The 21,607-nt window shown below is 43.2% G+C and overlaps 1 protein-coding gene across 1 annotated transcript in view; it reads right to left on the bottom strand.

Moving 5' to 3' along the window:
- Positions 1 to 21,607, bottom strand: part of SLC9A9 (solute carrier family 9 member A9) — a 309,971-nt gene that overhangs the window by 155,018 nt on the left and 133,346 nt on the right. The window contains exons 7-9 of the mRNA XM_074963818.1: positions 20,740 to 20,878; positions 18,360 to 18,465; positions 11,968 to 12,056 (exon numbers count right to left, since the gene is read on the bottom strand). Coding sequence (XP_074819919.1) covers positions 11,968 to 12,056; positions 18,360 to 18,465; positions 20,740 to 20,878 — 334 coding nt within the window. The remainder of the gene's footprint in view (positions 1 to 11,967; positions 12,057 to 18,359; positions 18,466 to 20,739; positions 20,879 to 21,607) is intronic.

Genomic DNA, 21,607 nt, shown 5'->3' with positions numbered 1-21,607 from the left:
GTTTTTGGGAAGTATTTTGGGGGGAAAGACGTGTCCAAACAGCTCTTCCCCAGTAACCAGTATTTGTTTGGTGGTGGTAGCGGCCAATCCAAGGACAAAAGGGTGGAATATTTTGTACCTTGGGGAAGTTTTGACCTAAGCTGGTAAAGATAAGCTTAGGAGGTTTTTCATGCAGGTCCCCACATCTGTACCCTAGAGTTCAGAGTGGGGGAGGAACCTTGACATGGTGGCAGAGTGGTGGGATTAACCTGAAATCATTTTGAGATCCAGTTGAGATTTTTTTGAACTAGAAATACAGATTTTTAAAAAGGAGATTTTTTTCTCTTTCCTTTGGAAAGGAAGTCCAGAAGCAGCTGAAACTGAAAGCAGCTTGTTTTTTTCTCTGCTTTGTGGCCAAGCAGAGACAAAAGGGGATTATCTTTGTGAATTGCAGGTTTTCTTTGCCTGGAGGCAGGGTACTTAACTCCTGCAGGGAAATTCACAGTCTTCCAACCCAGAGTTTTTTTTTTCCCTAAAAGTAAATAGAAGGGGGGGTGTTCTACCCATTTGCCTGGAGACAAAAGTGGCAGGGTTTTTTTTTTTGGATTTTGAGTTTTTACAAGGAGCACAAGTTTAAAAAGGAAACTTGTTTTTTCTTTGGGCTGGGTAAACAGGTTTCCAAGTAGTTGGAAGTTTTTTGCTTTGATTTGGGCCCAGAGCAGAGACAAGGGAATTGTCTTTTTCTGTAGGCTGACAATCACTATCAGAGAATAGGTATTCTATTCCAGCACAGCAAAATTTTACAGCCAAGTTTTGTTTGTTTATTTCTAAACTTTGGGTGTAAAGTTAGTTAAAAACAGAGAGGTTAGAATGACCAAATCCACGGCTCGACTACAGCTGGAATTAGCCAGATTTCAGGCTGAGGAAAGACAAAGGGAACATGAAAGACAGATAGAACTCATGCGGCTGAAGAAGGAGGAGAAGGAACAAGAAAGGGAGGCAGCAAAAGAGGCAGCAAAAGAGGCAGAACAACACCAAGCGGCTGCTCACAGGAGAGCTATGGAAGCAAGGGACAAAGAACTGGAGGAGAAGGAAAAAGAGAGGAAGTATGTGGAGGAGATAGAGAAGATAAAGGCTCAGCAGAATATCCCAACAAACCCTAGCAATCCTTCTCCAAGTACCACTTCCCATCCCAGAAAGTTCCCCACCTACAAGGCAGGCGATGATACTGAGGCCTTCCTAGAAAACTTCGAAAGGGCCTGCCTTGGGTACAACATCTCTACTGACCAATACATGGTAGAGCTGAGGCCACAGCTCAGTGGACCCTTAGCTGAGGTGGCAGCTGAAATGCCTAAAGAACACATGAACAAGTATGAACTGTTTAAATCCAAGGCAAGAGTCAGAATGGGGATAACACCCGAGCAGTCTCGTCGGAGGTTCAGAGCCCTAAGGTGGAAACCAGACGTGTCATTTACCCGACATGCCTACCACATTGTGAAACATTGGGATGCCTGGATATCAGGAGCAAGTGGTGAGTCTCCAGTAAATTTGCCCTTCCTAATGCAAATGGAACAATTCTTAGAGGGTGTTCCTGAAGAAATAGAAAGGTACATCCTAGATGGGAAGCCCAAAACTGTAATCGAGGCAGGAGAGATTGGAGCCAGATGGGTGGAGGTGGCAGAGAAGAAAAAAACTGGTCGCAGTTGGAGCGGAGACCAGAAGGGACAACCCCAGGCCACACCCTATTACCGGGGGCCGCCCAAAGCCCCACCTACCTCCCAAAGAACCCTCCAGACCCCTTATCGTCCCACCACCCCATTCTCCAGCAACCCTCCTCGCCCCAGTGACCCGTCAGCTGGACGATGTTTTAAATGTAACGAGCTGGGGCATGTAAAGGCCAACTGCCCCAAGAACCCCAACAGATTACAGTTCATTGCACCGGAATCACACCAGAGGTCCACAGGCCCAGATACCTCCCAGATACCCTTGGAGCGGAGGGAAACTGTGAGTGTGGGCGGGAAGAAGGTCACCGCGTGGAGGGACACCGGAGCACAAGTGTCAGCTATCCATGCTTCCTTAGTGGACCCCAAGTTAATCAACCCAGAGATCCAAGTGACAATTCAACCCTTCAAGTCCAACTCTTTCAATTTGCCTACAGCCAAGTTGCCTGTCCAGTACAAGGGCTGGTCAGGAACGTGGACTTTTGCAGTCTATGATGATTATCCCATCCCCATGCTGTTGGGGGAAGACTTGGCCAATCATGTGAAGCAGGCCAAGAGGGTGGGAACGGTCACCCGCAGCCAGGCTAAACAAGCCGTGAGGCCTGGCTCTGTTCCGGAAACTTCTATCGGGACCCGGTCAGAGGTGATGGACCCGGACCCCAGACCAATGTCTGCAACAGCAGTAGTGGATCCAGTCCCAGAGACCCAGACGGAACCAGTCCCAGAACCGGAACCAGCCGAACAACCAACACCAGACCCATTGCCAGCACTGAATCCAGTACTTGCAACCTCAACACCAGAGGGCCCCACCGACCCTGAACTGGCAGCAGCCGATAACCCGACACAAGAGGCTCAGCCGGAGCCTGAATCCCAACATAGTGCACCAGCGGAGAGCGGTTCACAGTCAACAGAAACAGCTCCATCCCCTATATCGCTTCCAGAGGGACCAAGCCTAGGTCCACAATCCAATGGGGAACTGATGTCTCCAGCATCAAGGGAACAGTTCCAGACCGAACAGGAAGCAGATGAAAGCCTCCAGAGAGCTTGGACGGCGGCACGGAGCAACCCACCGCCTCTCAGCTCTTCTAATCGATCCAGAGAATTAAAGGTTTGTCAGTTTACAGCCCAGGGAGGAGACGACGCTGAGTGGCCTGAAGGTGTCTACTACGAAGGGAAATGTGCTGGTGGTGTGGAAGAGGTGAACCTCTCCATGACCCTTGGGCGTATGCAGCGACAGCAGATCCAGGAGCTGTGCACTAGCTACGCGCCAACGTTCTCAGCCACCCCAGGACTGACTGAACGGGCATATCACTCCATTGACACAGGTAATGCTCGCCCAATTAGAGTCCAACCTTACCGGGTGTCTCCTCAAGCTAGAACTGCTATAGAACGGGAGATCCGGGATATGTTACAGATGGGTGTAATCCGCCCCTCTGAAAGTGCATGGGCATCTCCAGTGGTTCTAGTTCCCAAACCAGATGGGGAAATACGTTTTTGCGTGGACTACCGTAAGCTAAATGCTGTAACTCGCCCAGACAACTATCCAATGCCACGCACAGATGAACTATTAGAGAAACTGGGACGGGCCCAGTTCATCTCTACCTTGGACTTAACCAAGGGGTACTGGCAGGTACCGCTAGATGAATCTGCCAAGGAAAGGTCAGCCTTCACCACACATCTCGGGCTGTATGAATTTAATGTACTCCCTTTCGGGCTGCGAAATGCACCCGCCACCTTCCAAAGACTTGTAGATGGTCTCCTAGCGGGATTAGGAGAATATGCAGTCGCCTACCTTGACGATGTGGCCATATTTTCGGATTCCTGGGCAGACCACCTGGAACATCTACAAAAAGTCCTTGAGCGCATAAGGGAGGCAGGACTAACTGTTAAGGCTAAGAAGTGTCAAATAGGCCTAAACAGAGTGACTTACCTTGGACACCAGGTGGGTCAAGGAACTATCAGCCCCCTACAGGCCAAAGTGGATGCTATCCAAAAGTGGCCTGTCCCAAAGTCAAAGAAACAGGTTCAATCCTTCTTAGGCTTGGCCGGTTATTACAGACGATTTGTACCGCACTACAGCCAAATCGCCGCCCCACTGACAGACCTAACCAAAAAGAAACAGCCAAATGCTGTTCAGTGGACCGAAAAGTGTCAGAAGGCCTTTAACAAGCTAAAAGCGACCCTCATGTCTGACCCTGTACTAAGGGCCCCAGACTTTGACAAACCGTTCCTAGTAACCACAGATGCGTCCGAGTGTGGTGTGGGAGCAGTTTTAATGCAGAAAGGACCTGATCAAGAATTCCACCCTGTAGTGTTCCTCAGCAAAAAACTGTCTGAGAGGGAAAGCAACTGGTCAATCACTGAAAAAGAATGTTACGCCATTGTCTACGCTCTGGAAAAGCTACGCCCATATGTTTGGGGACGGCGTTTCCACCTGCAAACCGACCATGCTGCACTGAAGTGGCTTCACACCGTCAAAGAAAATAACAAAAAACTTCTTCGGTGGAGTTTAGCTCTCCAAGATTTTGATTTCGACATCCAACACATCTCAGGAGCTTCTAACAAAGTGGCTGATGCACTCTCACGTGAAAGTTTCCCAGACTCAACTGGTTAAAATCGTCCTTGAGATGTGGAAAATATTGTTAGTCTTTATGTACTTGGTAGCATATTTAGAGATGCATGTGTCTTATTAACTCTGTTTTCCTAGAGCTCCAGGAAGAAATCCCAGCCAGTGTTTCACCCTAGCTGAGATTTGGGGGGCGTGTCATAAATAGAAAGGGAAGGGTAAACCCCTTTAAAATCCCTCCTGGCCAGAGGAAATCTCCTCTCACCTGTAAAGGGTTAAGAAGCTAAAGGTAACCTCGCTGGCACCTGACCAAAATGACCAATGAGGAGACAAGATACTTTCAAAAGCTGGTAGGAGGGAGAGAAACAAAGGGTTTGTGGTCTGTCTACATTTTGTCTTTGCCGGGGATAGACCAGGAATGAAGCCTTAGAACTTTTAGTAAGTAATCTAGCTAGGTATGTGTTAGATTATGATTTCTTTAAATGGCTGAGAAAAGAATTGTGCTGAATAGAATAACTATTTCTGTCTGTGTATCTTTTTTGTAACTTAAGGTTTTTGCCTAGAGGGGTTCTCTATGTTTTGAATCTAATTACCCTGTAAGGTATTTACCATCCTGATTTTACAGGGGGGATTTCTTATTTCTAATTCTATTTTTATTAAAAGTCTTCTTGTAAGAAAACTGAATGCTTTTTCATTGTTCTCAGATCCAAGGGTTTGGGTCTGTGGTCACCTATGCAAATTGGTGAGGCTTTTTATCCAACATTTCCCAGGAAAGGGAGGGTGCAAGTGTTGGGAGGATTGTTCATTGTTCTTAAGATCCAAGGGTCTGGGTCTGTAGTCACCTAGGCAAATTGGTGAGGCTTTTTACCAAACCTTGTCCAGGAAGTAGGGTGCAAGGTTTTTGGGAAGTATTTTGGGGGGAAAGACGTGTCCAAACAGCTCTTCCCCAGTAACCAGTATTTGTTTGGTGGTGGTAGCGGCCAATCCAAGGACAAAAGGGTGGAATATTTTGTACCTTGGGGAAGTTTTGACCTAAGCTGGTAAAGATAAGCTTAGGAGGTTTTTCATGCAGGTCCCCACATCTGTACCCTAGAGTTCAGAGTGGGGGAGGAACCTTGACAATCCCCTAAACCACAGTAATCAATTCTGGGCCAAGTGCTAGACGAGCCAACTACAGGGGGAGCTTTTCTTGACCTGCTGCTCACAAACAGGGAAGAATTAGTGGGGGAAGCAAAAGTGGACGGGAATCTGGGAGGCAGTGACCATGAGTTGGTTGAGTTCAGGATCCTGACACAGGGAAGAAAGGTAAGCAGCAGGATACGGACCCTGGACTTCAGGAAAGCAGACTTCGACTCCCTCAGGGAGCGGATGGGTAGGATCCCCTGGGGGACTAACATGAAGGGGAAAGGAGTCCAGGAGAGCTGGCTGTATTTCAGGGAATCCCTGTTGAGGTTACAGGGACAAACCATACCGATGAGTCGAAAGAATAGTAAATATGGCAGGCGACCAGCTTGGCTTAACGGTGAAATCCTAGCGGATCTTAAACATAAAAAAGAAGCTTACAAGAAGTGGAAGGTTGGACATATGACCAGGGAAGAGTATAAAAATATTGCTCGGGCATGTAGGAATGAAATCAGGAGGGCCAAATCGCACCTGGAGCTGCAGCTAGCAAGAGATGTCAAGAGTAACAAGAAGGGTTTCTTCAGGTATGTTGGCAACAAGAAGAAAGCCAAGGAAAGTGTGGGCCCCTTACTGAATGAGGGAGGCAACCTAGTGACAGAGGATGTGGAAAAAGCTAAAGTGCTCAATGCTTTTTTTGCCTCTGTCTTCACTAACAAGAACAGCTCCCAGACTGCTGCGCTGGGCATCACAACATGGGGAGCAGATGGCCAGCCCTCTGTGGAGAAAGAGGTGGTTAGGGACTATTTAGAAAAGCTGGACGTGCACAAGTCCATGGGGCCGGATGAGTTGCATCTGAGAGTGCTAAAGGAATTGGCGGCTGTGATTGCAGAGCCATTGGCCATTATCTTTGAAAACTCGTGGCGAACGGGGGAAGTCCCAGATGACTGGAAAAAGGCTAATGTAGTGCCAATCTTTAAAAAAGGGAAGAAGGAGGATCCTGGGAACTACAGGCCAGTCAGCCTCACCTCAGTCCCCGGAAAAATCATGGAGCAGGTCCTCAAGGAATCAATCCTGAAGCACTTACACGAGAGGAAAGTGATCAGGAACAGTCAGCATGGATTCACCAAGGGTAGGTCATGCCTGACTAATCTAATCGCCTTCTATGATGAGATTACTGATTCTGTGGATAAAGGGAAAGCAGTGGATGTATTGTTTCTTGACTTTAGCAAAGCTTTTGACACGGTCTCCCACAGTATTCTTGTCACCAAGTTAAAGAAGTATGGGCTGGATGAATGCACTATAAGGTGGGTAGAAAGTTGGCTAGATTGTCGGGCTCAACGGGTAGTGATCAATGGCTCCATGTCTAGTTGGCAACTGGTGTCAAGTGGAGTGCCCCAGGGGTCGGTCCTGGGGCTGGTTTTGTTCAATATCTTCATAAATGATGTGGAGGAAGGTGTGGATTGCACTCTCAGCAAATTTGCAGATGATACTAAACTGGGAGGAGTGGTAGATACGCTGGAGGGCAGGGATAGGATACAGAGGGACCTAGACAAATTGGAGGATTGGGCCAAAAGAAACCTGATGAGGTTCAATAAGGATAAGTGCAGGGTCCTGCACTTAGGACGGAAGAACCCAATGCACAGCTACAGACTAGGGACCGAATGGCTAGGCAGCAGTTCTGCGGAAAAGGACCTAGGGGTTACAGTGGACGAGAAGCTGGATATGAGTCAGCAGTGTGCCCTTGTTGCCAAGAAGGCCAATGGCATTTTGGGATGTATAAGTAGGGGCATAGCGAGCAGATCGAGGGACGTGATCGTTCCCCTCTATTTGACATTGGTGAGGCCTCATCTGGAGTACTGTGTCCAGTTTTGGGCCCCACACTACAAGAAGGATGTGGAAAAATTGGAGAGAGTCCAGCGAAGGGCAACAAAAATGATTAGGGGTCTGGAACACATGACCTATGAGGAGAGGCTGAGGGAACTGGGATTGTTTAGTCTGCAGAAGAGAAGAATGAGGGGGGATTTGATAGCTGCTTTCAACTACCTGAGAGGTGGTTCCAGAGAGGATGGTTCTAGACTATTCTCAGTGGTAGAAGAGGACAGGACAAGGAGTAATGGTCTCAAGTTGCAGTGGGGGAGGTTTAGGTTGGATATTAGAAAAAAGTTTTTCACTAGGAGGGTGGTGAAACACTGGAATGCGTTACCTAGGGAGGTGGTAGAATCTCCTTCCTTGGAAGTTTTTAAGGTCAGGCTTGACAAAGCCCTGGCTGGGATGATTTGATTGGGGATTGGTCCTGCTTTGAGCAGAGGGTTGGACTAGATGACCTCCTGAGGTCCCTTCCAACCCTGATATTCTATGATTCTATGATTCTAAATCCTTTAGTCCTTTCTCAGTTTTTACTCTGTCCTTATTCTGGCAAAGCTCCATTTGGCTTCATCGAGAACAGTGGTTTTCAACCTTTTTTCATTTGCGGACCCCTACTATTTTCAAATGGAGGTGTCGACCCCTTTGGAAATCTTGGACATAGACTGCAGACCTATAGGAGTCCACAGACCACAGGTTAAAAACCACTGTTCTGTGGCAACAACAATCTTTCACGGAACCCTTAGACATAGTCTGCAGACCCCCAGAATTAAGCCAGAATAATGACTGTGTCAAAACTAAGTAAGGACTTCAGGATTAAAAACCATGAGTGAAGTGATTCAAACTTCTATTAAAGTGACAAATTACAGTCTTTCCCCCACCTAAACAAAGATATCATGTGGAACCATGGCTGTGTAAGGAAGACCGGTTGTAGGTAGCATTAGCCACAGTAACATCAATAATCCATATTTTGATTCACTGCTTAATGCAGCATACAGACAATAACGTTGAGTAACAGTATGAAAAATTCCATGTGGTTGCACTGCACAGACCTTTTGAAGTAGAAGAAATCCAAAGCTAGCTACAGTGACATGCTATGATTGAATAAGCCTTAAGGCAACTCTTCAGAGACCAGACACCAGCAGATACTAGCTCAAAATTTTACATTTTGAGAACTGGATGCAAGTAGAAAGCAGGAAAAAAACTCTGCAAACTAGGCTCCATTATAATATATTTTAACCTGTTTAGAGGCACCTTGCACCATCAGATTGCTGTTGATGCTATTGGGACCACATCCCATCCTGCTCTAACACCACAGTGGCAGCAGAAGATCTGTAGCATCTGAACAGGGTGAGATGTTGAGCAATGCAAGAAGCTCAACCCACAGCATTATTAAAGGTTCAAGGACATTGCTCAAAGTGCTAATGGTAGGAATATGAGGGCACAAAATAACTTAGGAAATTATTTGTTTTTATTGTTGGAAACAAGAAAAGAAGAGGGAATTAAAAAAATATAGAAGAGGATAACAGGGTCAAGGGGACAAAATATTCTCCCCTCCCCCCATCTCTGATCATACCTGTTGTACGTATCGTCAACATTTCAGATGCCTGAATTCTACCACGCCTAGGGAAACGGGGCAGAGAAGTTGTGGACATATTTCCAGTGGTCAAACGGATATTTAGCTATCCATGTACCTGGCTGATAGAGTGGTATCAGATACCCACATCACTATCCATCATATTATCCTTAGAACACTTTAATGGAAAGCAGAGATTTGAGCTAAAATTTAGATCCTTTGGAGGAGAGTTCTTAATGACTCTCCAGAGGCAAACAGTGTGTGGAGACCCCTCCAACTTCTCCAAGTAAGAAAAAAGACCTCTTAGCATTGAAGTCATAGACACTGAAGCTACAGTTTGTACATCAAGGTGAAAGATACCTGGGATGCAGAAAACTCTTCCAATGCAACCAGTCAAGCTCTGATTGACAGAACACCACACTGAGAGATGCCTCTGTGCAGGGATTAGCTGTGCAGGGATTGCCAAAACTGCTAATACAGTTTGCTGGAGAATAGTCTAGAAGAGTCTCATCATATATGCCAGTACCACTGACCTGAATAGCATTTGATTTTTGACAGCAGATTTGCATGAAGGTGGAGTAGCAGGAAGTCTTGAGAAATCTGAAGTGGAGTCCAGGGCAATTAGATGCTTTGCCTTCATCCTGACAGGTGCTACAAATCCTGCTACAACTTCAGAGTCAACTCTTGGGCCAGAGGAGAACTGCATCAAAGCTATCAAGCAGGGTTAGCCCCAGGTTCCCCAGAGCCTTATGTATACTAAGAAGAGCAGAACCTCATCCAGTCCCATTCCTGCCCCCAATTTTTGCATCTCTATGATACTTCCCAGCTGACAAGTTATTAGGAAGGCTACTGGGGGTACAGAGTCTCCCCAGCACATCAGGAGTGCAACAAGCACAGCAGCAGACCTGGGAGCTGGAGGAAATGCCTTGTTATTGTGCAGTGCTGATGCCAAACTGCTGACAGATGGGGAAGGAGTACTGCAGGATGCCGAGAGAGTGGGTTGTTTGTTGGTAGATTTATTTTTAGAGCTGTCAGTTATTTGGGGTATTTGGACATGAGAGCTATAGGCAGCACAGGCCCAAGGCTGCCACAGCTGAAGCACCCTTAAGGCTTTGATACATCCCCTTGGTTTTGACAAGCAGATGCAACAGAGCACACCGTCTTTGGCATGGAAGAGATTCGTTTCAAGGTACAGAATTTTGAAGAGTGATCCTGACTCCCAATGGGCCAATTACTTCACTCTGCACTGAAGTATTCAAAAGGCCTTTTGTAGTTGGATGTGAATTAGACTTATAGGCGGTTTCAGAGGTGGTTAAGAAGGAGCTGAGTTGATTCACTTGAGAGTTGTCCATCTGAGGTCACATAATTCATTGCAACTTGCAGTCACAGCTCATGTATCCAGACTTCAGCCACAAATAGGGCTTGTCTTTACTACAATGTTAGCTCAAAGTATAATTCAAGTGTTCCCCCTCACCCCGCTCCTGTGGTCACACACAAATCTTTTGCTTGAGTTAAGAGGCGCTTTAAACTCAAGCTAACTGGTCAGTGAGAGCATATGGGATAAAGCTCGAGTGTTGCTGATGCTTGAGCTGGTCATGGGGTAGAGATGCAGCTACTCTGTGCTGCTGTAAAATCATGCTGTGCTGCTAAATACAAACACTCCGTGCAGCTCGAGTATTACTTTTCAGGGTGACTGCTCTCAGTTGAGCTAGGATAGCTTGAGAGGGAGTTAGCTCAAGTGTATATAACTCAAGCTAATGCGGCAGTGAAGACAAGCCCTAAAACATTCATCATTGTAGCCATTCATGAAGGTCATCTTCTAACCTCATACTTGGCTCAGCTCTTGGAGTTTCTTGAGAGGTTTCCCTTCAGCCACTGACTTTCTTACAAACAATTTAAAATGCAGCTCAAGAAAAACAATCACCTCATATTAATACTTATCAAATGGCAATGTACTTGCTGATTTACAAACAAAACAGAGTACCTGCCCCAATTAGTTTACAAAATAGTTCAAAGACAAAATAGAACAGACGCAAACAGTCAGTGATCTGTCTGTATGAGTTGGAGCTGGTGAAGGGTCTAGCAGTGGCTGTCTTCTAAAGGCTTTGCAGAGAAGGGTGATTTGAGGAGGGATTGGAAAGAAGAGAGGCAGTTGTCTGGCAAGTTCTCTGGAAGCTGAAATGAGGGAGACTGTTCCAGACAAGCAATCAAGCAAGCAAACAAGAAGAGTACCTTGAGGGGAATGGGCTTCTTTCTAAGCCATTTATTTAAAAAAAATGTAACAAGTTTTCATAGACAAAAATGGATACAAAAGATCCACATTATAAAATACTATTCACTTCCCCAGAACAAAATGGTACAGAAGTGAGTCCTAGCAGATGTGCAAGCTCCTTGCTGTCAAACTGTCAGAGAGAAGGAACAGAAGGTTGAAGGGTACTGGGATTTGCTGGGCCTCCCTGAGGTGTGTGGCAGCTGTCCTGGACTTGGCAGTTTAACATTTGTTCTTTGATGTGTTGCAGAGTGTTTGTGAATCGTGACCCAAAGGCTCAACTCCTGAAAGCAGCTCCAAGTTCTCAAAAATACATACAATTGAAAGACTCAAACATTTTACTAGAAACAAACAGAAAACTGACTTTTTCTTGCCTCCCAAACTGTTCACTGAAAAGGAACCTTGCAGTCACCAGCATGTTCTTTACTAGGCCACAGATTTCATGAGGGGAAAGAAGTCTGCCAATGCTGCAGACTGAGGGCTGGCCCAAAAACACCTTTGCAAAAAAAAAATCCACATGAACCCAGTCTCTGTTATATCTTTACTCACTAGAGCTTTTGGATTTCCTACTACGGCTTTGCAACAGTTTTAGATGGAAGCTACTGTAAATTATTACTAGCTCTACACCTTTCATCTTCTAGATGGATATCTTATATTTCTGGTCTCTCAAAGACTAGATTATTACTTTTTTGCTTAGCAAGAGGACTGTTAATGTTTTCCTGGCAAAATCTCTACAAATATCCTTCTCCTGTAATGAAGACATAAGCCTTTTCCTTTGCATTAATGAAAACCCTTCCAGCTATGCTGGCAGTACCTCTATATATTCATTACAGCACCAGAAGAGACAAAGTCAGTTATTTTTGTACTCTACCTGTTTAGTTCTCATTTTGGAATCTGGTGACAGATTGTTGTAGGTATAATGGGCCTGTGTGACTCCACAAAAAAGGACTGCAACAATTCCTGAAATGCAAAGAAAGGCCAGAATCAGCTACTTCTATTTTCTACCTTGCAGTAGTCAAAGGGCAGGATTAGCCTGCTCAAAAACTAATTAGATTGTGTTAAAAGCTTTTTGTAATAGAGAAATGCTAAGATATGTTTTACAATAATGTTCTTCAAACAAACTAGAATTTTGCTTTGATAGAAATCTTAGCAAATCCTCCCCTCCCTCCATCCCAGACATTTCATTGCCATCTGCTTGGACCGTTTAATATAGAGTGATAACTGTGTATAACAACCTCTGATCACAGTCAGACTGACAGTTATCTAAGTTTGTTACTCAATTATAAGATAATAAAAATATAGAAAAATAATGAAACTGTGACATAGGCCAAAGAGGCAGGAAAAATGTTAATTTTTCTCCCCCAAATGCATTTTTGAGCAGTGGGTGCTGAAGGAGTGCAGTATGAAGGCCATTTTGCCCTCTGCATGTCTGTTTGCTTTGCACGTTGAACACTGCTTATTACAAGGCAAACAGCAAAACCCATCTTAAAAATACCACTTTGGTGGGAAAAAGCTGTTGCCCAGAATGACTGGGTCAGTGACTGTAACTGAGTGGCAGTAATTATGTTTCCCCAGCCTGTGGGAGGTCATGAGGAGAGAGAAGGAGCAACAGTCTTATCATGAATATAAAGGTACTCATATACGGTAACACTAATTATTTTTAAAGCTTCTCGTCCTTCCAAGCCCCACACTAAGGTGCTTAGAGCTGTTGATCATAAAGTAAACACAGTATAACAATTGAAGACATTGAAAAATTCACTGATAACATAGCCTCTTAAAGTTAGACAAACATCAATCAAAGGGACCACACAGAGGAAAAAAGGAAAACTGGGGATAAATAAGTGGCCAATGGTGACTGTACAAAAGCATCGCTGGAAAAAAGAAAACTCTCTCTTAAACATGTGCTGCAACTAACTGAGGGGGAATGATCCTGGGATCCTCCCCGGTGAAAACACGACTGCCTAGTGGATGTAGGCCCCACTCATGTAAAGTGATCCTGGTGGGTGGACTCTCAGGGAGTCCCATTGACTTCAGTGAGAAACCACATGGGCATAGGAGCTCACACACCTGGCCTAAGAGAGAACGGTGAATCCCCAAAAAGCAGGTGGTGCATCTGCTTTTCATTTCCGGGAAGACCTGAGGAATGGCATCAATGTGCCTTTGATGGAAGAAAGAAGAAGGAAGTAGGAAAAAAATATGAACAATGGCACAAAGAACAACTGCCACCAAAGAGAAAATGAAAAACCAATTTTCCCATGCAGCAATGCAGAAATTCTCTTGGCTTCTGAATTCTATTCACCTGACTGTATTTCTATTGCAGTAATACAAGCTTCTGCAAACCAGGAAAATTTCACTGAGCTTTAACTGCCCTTTCTTTGCTTTTGTAATATTTCTTTTAATTCAGCACTGGGCTCATCCCCTCAGCTAGATCTATAGCGCAAGCGCCATTAGAGAGCCGTGCTGGGCATTTCAAGTTTATGTTAAGGACTCATTCTCCCAAATGGCTTCAATTCCTCTTCTAGGGTTTGCAGGGTGCCCTGTATTTTGTAGTCTAAAGCTGACATGGGAATGTATAAATTCTCTAGGTTAATTAGCAGCATCACAATGTCCTCCTGTACAGTGTTATGGATAAATACATGCTCACCCCATGAAAAGCCAGTTTAAAAAAATATGGCTAAGCAGGACTATTTCTAAATATCACTAGTCCCTGGGTCAACAATAAAAATGGAAATATCCTGTTCAGTTTCCACTGCATGAGTCATCATTCTGCCAATTTTTTAAAATTTGACTATTAAATTCAACCATGCTTGTAAAAATTGATTTGTGACTGCCAAATACAATTGTTAATTAGAGGTGGGATAAGTGTCTATTTACTGTTTCCTGAGGCAATGTGAAAACTGGGTCCGTGGTATATAAAGAGCCTGACACTGGTCTCCCACCAGGAGTACAGTCACTAAATCAGTGCAACTATTCCAGTGAAAAACTGGAATAAGAGAGACCAGTATCAACCACAAAGTATCTGATACAGAGTGTGGGTTCTGGTTTGAGCCTTTAAGAGCCACCACCATCATCCTTCAAAATGGAATTTCATAGACCATATGAACCTTATTTCCAGGGGAGATGGAGTGCTTGCAGCAGGAAATTTATATGTTGCTAAAACAAGGCTTGCTGTGCACAGCCATGGCAGTTACAACATAAGATATATCATAAAGCATGAGGGGAAGTTATTGGAATTTGTCTTTTTAAGAGACTGGTGACCATATGCATGTTAATGCAACTACACAGGAAACAAGGCAAGAATTACCTAAAGAGGCAAACATGGAACTTTCCATTGTGGAAGGGCAAGTTAAGTGAGGCTGGAAATTCTTTGACAAGTATTAAAATTGGATTTTGAAGAAAGGAATCAGCCTGACAGCAAAATGCTTTCTCCACTGTGTATGGGATATAAATTAGGCAATTGTATATTTTGTTCAAAGACTTAGCGGAATTGTCCAATTTTCTTCTGACATCTTTCAGTTTGATTCTGGACTGCTATCACCTACATAGCATGCATCAAAGATAAAACTATTCACTAGTTCTTTTCTCATTAAAACGTCAGATTCTGGAGCCAAAAATGTAAATGTCTGTCTCAGTTTCCTGCTAAATTAAATGCACACTTCTTGGTTTTACTGAGAATGAACAATGTTGGAATTCTGGACAGGAGAATGTGATTAGATCTATCAGAGCAGAGAGAGTGAGAAAGTCTTTCTTAACAGTTGCTTGTACCTGTGGCTTTATTTTTTGGGGATAGTAGTGACTAATTTACTTTTCCATTCCCTCCGCTCCTTTTTTTAAAAAAACTGAAAAAGAGCACTAACTGAGAGCCTCAGCACCCATATCACTGAAGCAGAACTATGGATTAAAGTGAAAGATTTAGGAAGAAATGGAAAATTGGTTCATCAGTGCAATACAACAGCAATGATCTTTCTGAAGAAATTAAATTATTGGAAAATGTAATGTAATATAAAAAAATGAAAAACCTGATAATAAAAAAATGATAGCTATATGAACCAAGTCAATCAGCAGATAGCTAAACTCCAACTACGCCAACCTCTTTGATAATGGGTAATAAGATTTAAAAAAGTCTACCAGTCTAGTTGCTTTTTACTCCATTTGTGAAACACATAGGAATAGTAACAGCTTGTTAGCTGATACCAGGCATAAGGAAATCAGTCTCAATGAATTTTACTCCATTGTTTATACTGATAGTGGCAATTCATCTTAGAGTAAAAGATGGCAATGTGTGATGCTGATAATGGGACTCATGCCACAGAAGAGGCAATTGCTATCCTAAAATGCATCACTGATGGTGTGCATTAATTTATAAGTAATTCCTTTACTGAAGGAGAGAGAGACTAAATGTCCTTGATGGATCATTTCACAAATAGGCAAAAGGAAATTACTTCCCTGTAATTCTCACTCTCTAATGGCCTGATTTTGCAAGGTGCTAGACAGACTCAACTCCTAAAGGTATAACTTGTAACTAGAGCCCTGTATTTTGGCTGAGGAGAGCACTATGAGAGGTGTGCTCTTAATACAACCCTGGAAGTGACTGTTCAGGCCAAGAGGCTCTTATGTAACATAAGCATAGCTGCTGACTCCATGGGTGCTCCGGGGCTCTAGCACCCACAGAAAAAAAATAGGGATTCTGAGCACCCACTGGCCACAGCTTTTTGGCAGTGCTGCTGATCAGCTGTTTGGCGGGGTCGCCAATCAGCTGTTTGGTGGCTGGTGGGAGATGTTCAGGGGAGAGCAGAGAGCAATGAGTGGCAGGTGGAGAGCCTCAGGGAGGGGGGTGGAGTGAGGGCGGGAAGAGGTGAAGTGAGGGTGGGGCCTCAGGGGAACGGACAGTGTAGGGGTGTGGCCTCAGGGCAAAGCAGGGGTGGAACACCCACCGGGAATAATAGAAGTCAGCACCTGTGAACATAAGCGTAGTCCACGGCATTGCATAAGCGTAGTCCACGGCAGTCCTGGTGACTGCATAGATTAACCTCATTTTAAATAGATTCCACTAGTTCGGGATTAAGAAATCAGATGCTTTCTCCTAAATTTGCATCTCTCATTGAGCAGTGAAATGTGCTGCTGGAAAGCTGTTAAATCACCTGATGATCTGTTAACCAGTCCACTCTGAAATATAACTAAAAAAAAATATTGTGGAAAGAGTGAATACAAGCATTTTCAGGCAAGGGTGAGAGAAGATGAAAGTTACATTGGAACTGGTTAAAGCAAAGGGCTAAAAATGTCTACTTTAAGATGAAATGTCAATACAGTATTAATAGAGTTGTTGCATATGGAAAACTCAGCTTTGAACTTCTGAAGCTACAAGGAAGACTGCATGTGTTCTTTTTTCCTAACAGCTTCTGACAAAGGCCTTTCATAGAAACTAAGTGACAGAGGCTCAACCCTGCTGATAAATGAGGCAGGAGTCATCTTTGCCTCATCACGACAATGTAATTAAACAATTGCCAACTGAGACAAAGAAGGTACATATGAAAAGAATTGCTAGTGCCAGAACTAAAAGGGCGGGGTTTGTTTTCCTTGCAATTTATGTAGGTGGAGCAATTTCCTTTTTTACCAACTATGTCAGTCCTTTTATTTATAAGCAAAGGCTTAACTTCCTTGTACTTTTCTGGTTTTTTCCCTTTAATTGGATCATGACTTTGCTTTCCACTCACTTTCTGGCCATTAAAAATAGTTAACTATGGCTACTGTGTCATTATGAAACCCCTCCGTGCCATCAGTAATTAGGGCTTTGATTTCTGACATTTTATATGTTAAAAAAATGAAACACCATCCCAAGTGACTAGTGGGAGAGAGTACATTATGTGTCACCATATTTGCAGTGTGATGTGAAGAAATGATATATGCCAATTATTTGGACATGCAGTCTGCTCCAGCATTCTGACAGTGGAACTTGCCTTCAGTACAGCAGTGCCTGAAGCAGTGACAGCATTGGAGGCAGTATCAGCGTTTCCATTATGAACCCTGCTTTTCAGTTATTTAAAAATTTAGTAACACCATATTTGTTCCTGGCTAAAATGTGACACCCATGGATTCCGCTGGGGAGAAGGTTTTAAAATTCCTATCTTAGAAAGTGTGGGAAGTCACTCAGCTTAAAAACAAAGGATTTAGAAGTTATTCCATTTTTTTGTCTAGGTAAATAGCAGGTTATTAGAGGTAATGTTTTGAAAATGGCCAGTAACCACAACAGGACTAAAGAAGGCCTTGTTCAGGTTAAAGTTGGTTTTTTTTTGGAAAGTGATAGAGCCTGGCTCTCTTGTTTAACTTGGAAACACATTGGCATTCATCCACCTTTGGCTTAGAATGGGACAGAAAATTGTGCATAAAATGAAGAAGAGGAGTGAGCATGCAGCAATTTACAACAAACCACACGCTGGTTTCAAAGTCCTCTGAACATACGGCTTATCACACAAAAGGCAAAATCCTGGCTCCATTGAAGCCAGTGGGAGTTTTGCCATTGACTTCAGTGTAGCCAGGATTTCACCCAAGGCCTCACTGCTCCCCAAAAGCTTTACAAGGATCATGTTCAAAGTAAAAATTAACAGGTCTCTAGCAATTTCTCCAGAAAAACTAAACGGGCTCTCTATTAATGCTCAGGCACTCAAGTTTTCTTCTAACTTTCCTTGGTGTGAATTATGGCAGTTCATGGTCAAAAATAACAGTATCAAAAACATCAATAGGCTTAAACTATTATGAATCATATTCTTCCTAATCACATTATGAAATCAATCAGAGTCTGGGCATTGCATAGATTACTTCTGTGTACCTTTTTCATTGTGTATGAATGTGTTCACTTGTTCTCTGTGTTTAAGAAAGCAATTTCTGGCCATGTATTTGACTATGGTTGCACAAATGCTATCTCCATGTTGATGCAGTGATGTGTAGGCTGTAAGTGGTTTTGGTCTGTCACTGGGCAGCCTGTGCCTTTCTCCTGATGCAACAGGGATTTGAGTGGGAGAAATAAAAAAACCACCAACCAAACAAAAACTTGTGCAAAAAAAAAAGTCATTCAGGTATCTATGGATTTATGCCTGCAGATGGATGTTTGCAGCATCCACACATTTCAGCAATGACAAGAAGCAACTGGATTTTGGAAGATTCATATAAGATGTCATGCTCAAAATAGGTGTGCTGTTTTCCCACATCACAGATTTACTAAAAAGCCCCACAGTCTTTGCTTACTCAGGAAAATGCAACACTTACCTGTAAGACCAGCAGCTTCTGCTGACAGGAAGGCACTCCAAGACAGGAGGAAGAATAGGCCTGTTTCCAACATGGGGAACTCACACAGCTTTGTAAATTTTGTCAAGTGCTAAAAAATACTAAGGAAAAAAAACGAACAGCTTTGCAGCCTAAATTCAACCTCACCATCATAAATGAAATAATGCACCGTAAAACTATTCAGCTGTATCATACAAAGCACATAAGCATGTGCCTTCAATGGGACCTTAAGATTATAGAAGTGCTTTGCTGGATCAAGGCCTAAGTGATTGAATTTAGCATTAATTTTCCAGCATTAGTCTACTTCACATATCTACATTAGCCATTGAAATGTGCTCATGTCATGTGGTTTCAAAGAAATGTGGCTGTGAAAAGGTGATATGGCAACAACATGATCAAAAAGCCAAGTTAGTCCATAGCCTTTATTGTCTCTGTCAAAAGGGAAGGTCAACTTTACTATGTAGCCTTTAAATGGAATCAGTTTACAAAGCATAATTGGTGCTTCAGAATTGGACTCTCAAAGGAATCAAGATGGGGAAGCTGATTAACACATCAGTGCTTTGTTTAGTCATTTATACTTGTGCAAAGTGAGTGTAAGTTGCTAATGTTGTGATTTGGTAGCATTTTTACACCAACAGATGTAAATGACTAAACAAGATGTAGGGAAATGGAGAATCACGCCTTTCCCAGGTTGGATAAGCTGCACTTTAATTTAGCTTGGCTTGTACCTTGTTTAATTACTGCTACTACATAAATTGTAAATTAAACAAATATTGTATTTTATGTGAGCATCTCAAAATACTTTGCAAACATTAATTGTTATTATACCCATTTTAAGGCAGCGTTTACCGAGGTATAGAGAAATTAAGGGCTGAATCCTCAAAGGTAGTTAGGCAGCTAACTACCTTTGAGGCTCTGGGCCCAAGGGCTTGTCTACACTAGAAACTTAAGTTACCTGTTAAGTTAGCTGTGAAACTGATAAATATGATGGCTAACAGCCGATGTAAGTAATGCAATGTCTACACAGACACTGCATCGACCTAACTACACTGACATAAGCCCTACGCTTGTTGTTGAGGTGGACTTATGTTGCTGTCGTAGGGCACTTACATCGGTGGGAGCAAGGCTGCAGTGTGTACACTGACATAATTAGCAAAAAGAAAAGGAGTACTTGTGGCACCTTAGAGACTAACAAATTTATTAGATCATAAGTTTTCGTGAGCTACAGCTCACTTCATCGGATGCATCCGATGCATCCGATGAAGTGATGTTGCAACCGATGAAGTGAGCTGTAATTCAAGAAAGCTTATGCTCTAATAAATTTGTTAGTCTTAGTCTCTAAGGTGCCATAAGTACTCCTTTTCTTTTTGCGGATACAGACTAACACGGCTGCTACTCTGAAACCTGACATAATTAGGCTGAAGAAAGCTGCCTTATGTCGACCTAACTCTGTAGCATAGACAAAGGGTAAGTATTTTGCCTAAAGTCCCACAGTGAATCACTATCAGAGTTTAAGATAGAACCCAGGACTCTTGGCTCCTTTTGCCTTTTCCACCCAGTAGACAACACTTCTTCTGATTTTTATCCAGTTACATTATATTCCCACACAGTTGTATGGGTCAGTTAAAATATAGCAACTGCTGGGGAGGCTGAGTGTGGTATGAAGCAAGGGTTTCATTACATGAATTTAGGTTAGTGTCAGGTGGAACAGCACAGGAGAATTTTGATGTCATGGTGCTTTAATTTTCTCAGGAATGCTAAAATACTAACAGGTACTTCGTAACCTGTAATCCCATGACTTTGTCAGTGGCTGTGAGCTCTGTCAAGGAGGTGAGCTCAGTCCTTGGAGTAAGGTTGCACCGCACATACTCTCCTCCCCTCCCCCAGTCTGGTCCAGTGTGGTGATCCATTCCTTGTTGATTGAAAGGATTGGTCAGCATGATAATGTTTTGGGGAAAAATAAAATAAATGGGGAAAGACAGAGGGATTTCAGGAGAGTCTCCCAAACAAGGGAATTTGGGGTCCAGTCCTGCAACTTTTACTCATGTGAATAGTCCTTAGGCACAAGGGTAGTCTTACTGAGGTCAATGAGACTACTTACAGGAGTAAGGGTTATAGATTTTGGGCCAGATCCTCAGCTGGTTAAAATCAGCTCTATTGAAATCATTGAACCTGTGTTGATTTTCTCCAGCTGAGGACCTGGCTTTGTTTACAGAGCCTCTTCAAACCCATGGTCAAGAAGTTCAAGCTCAAAGTAAAGACGGTCAGTCTTAAATCACAGACAGCCTTAGAAGTTCTTTTCAAGGCAAACAGACTTTCAAACTTGCAGAGTTTTTTCTGTTTGAAAAACAATAAAGGATATTAAAGCTGTGACAACAGCGTATGAGGACCCCATTGCAAATGATCCAGCAAAGATCCCCAGGAAATTCCCCACAGACTGGAAGAAAGCAGCAGCATCAAATGTGTTAGGATTCTCCTTGGGACTGTAAACAGATATCGAACTGAAAAGAAGACAAGGGGGAGAGAGGAAAATAATGAATTAAATCACATTATCGTTATAGTGAAATCAAGTGTTAAACATACCCACTTTATAGGCACTCACAATGCAAGAGAATGCTCCTCAGGGCTGTTAGCAAAATAGAAAGGCAAGAAAAAGGAGAGTAGGAGGAAAGGGTTTATTCTTCAAGGCAATAACCTGAGAATCAGTGGTTTGCTGCCAGTCAGTAAACATTTTTATACTAGGACTGTCATAAACAAGATTGTTTCCAAGCCAGCTAGGCATTAAACCATGGTAGATGTATAAAGAATATGCAGGGAAAATAGATAACTTTGAATTATTTATTGGCCATATGTCTTCGGAGCTGTTATATATTCACAAATATTTCTGGTAAAAAGTGCATTTTTATGGCTGAGGCACAAATGGGTGATACAAATCACAGTATGTACCAAATCTTCAGAAGTGATGCTGTCATAAACCACAAACTAGTTCCCTTCCCTAGCATAACCCTTCGTAAACAAAACGGTGAACATATCAAGAGCTGCACAGTATGAAACCCCAGAGAAAAACAAGAGGACTGTTTTCCCAGAGAAAGAAACTGCTGTAGTTGCCAGAGGTCGTCTTTTATATCCAGTCTCTGGCTGTAACCATCAAGATTATTTTCTTATGGGAAATTACTCCACCAATGGCAAGGCCATATCTTTAAACATTTTTGAGGGCATCAAATTTGCTA

The sequence above is a fragment of the Natator depressus genome, chromosome 9 (assembly GCF_965152275.1).
Source record: "Natator depressus isolate rNatDep1 chromosome 9, rNatDep2.hap1, whole genome shotgun sequence".
Taxonomy (NCBI): Eukaryota; Metazoa; Chordata; order Testudines; family Cheloniidae; genus Natator; species Natator depressus.
The sequence above is the reverse complement of the archived record's forward strand: the minus strand, read 5'-3'. Positions and strand labels throughout refer to the sequence as shown.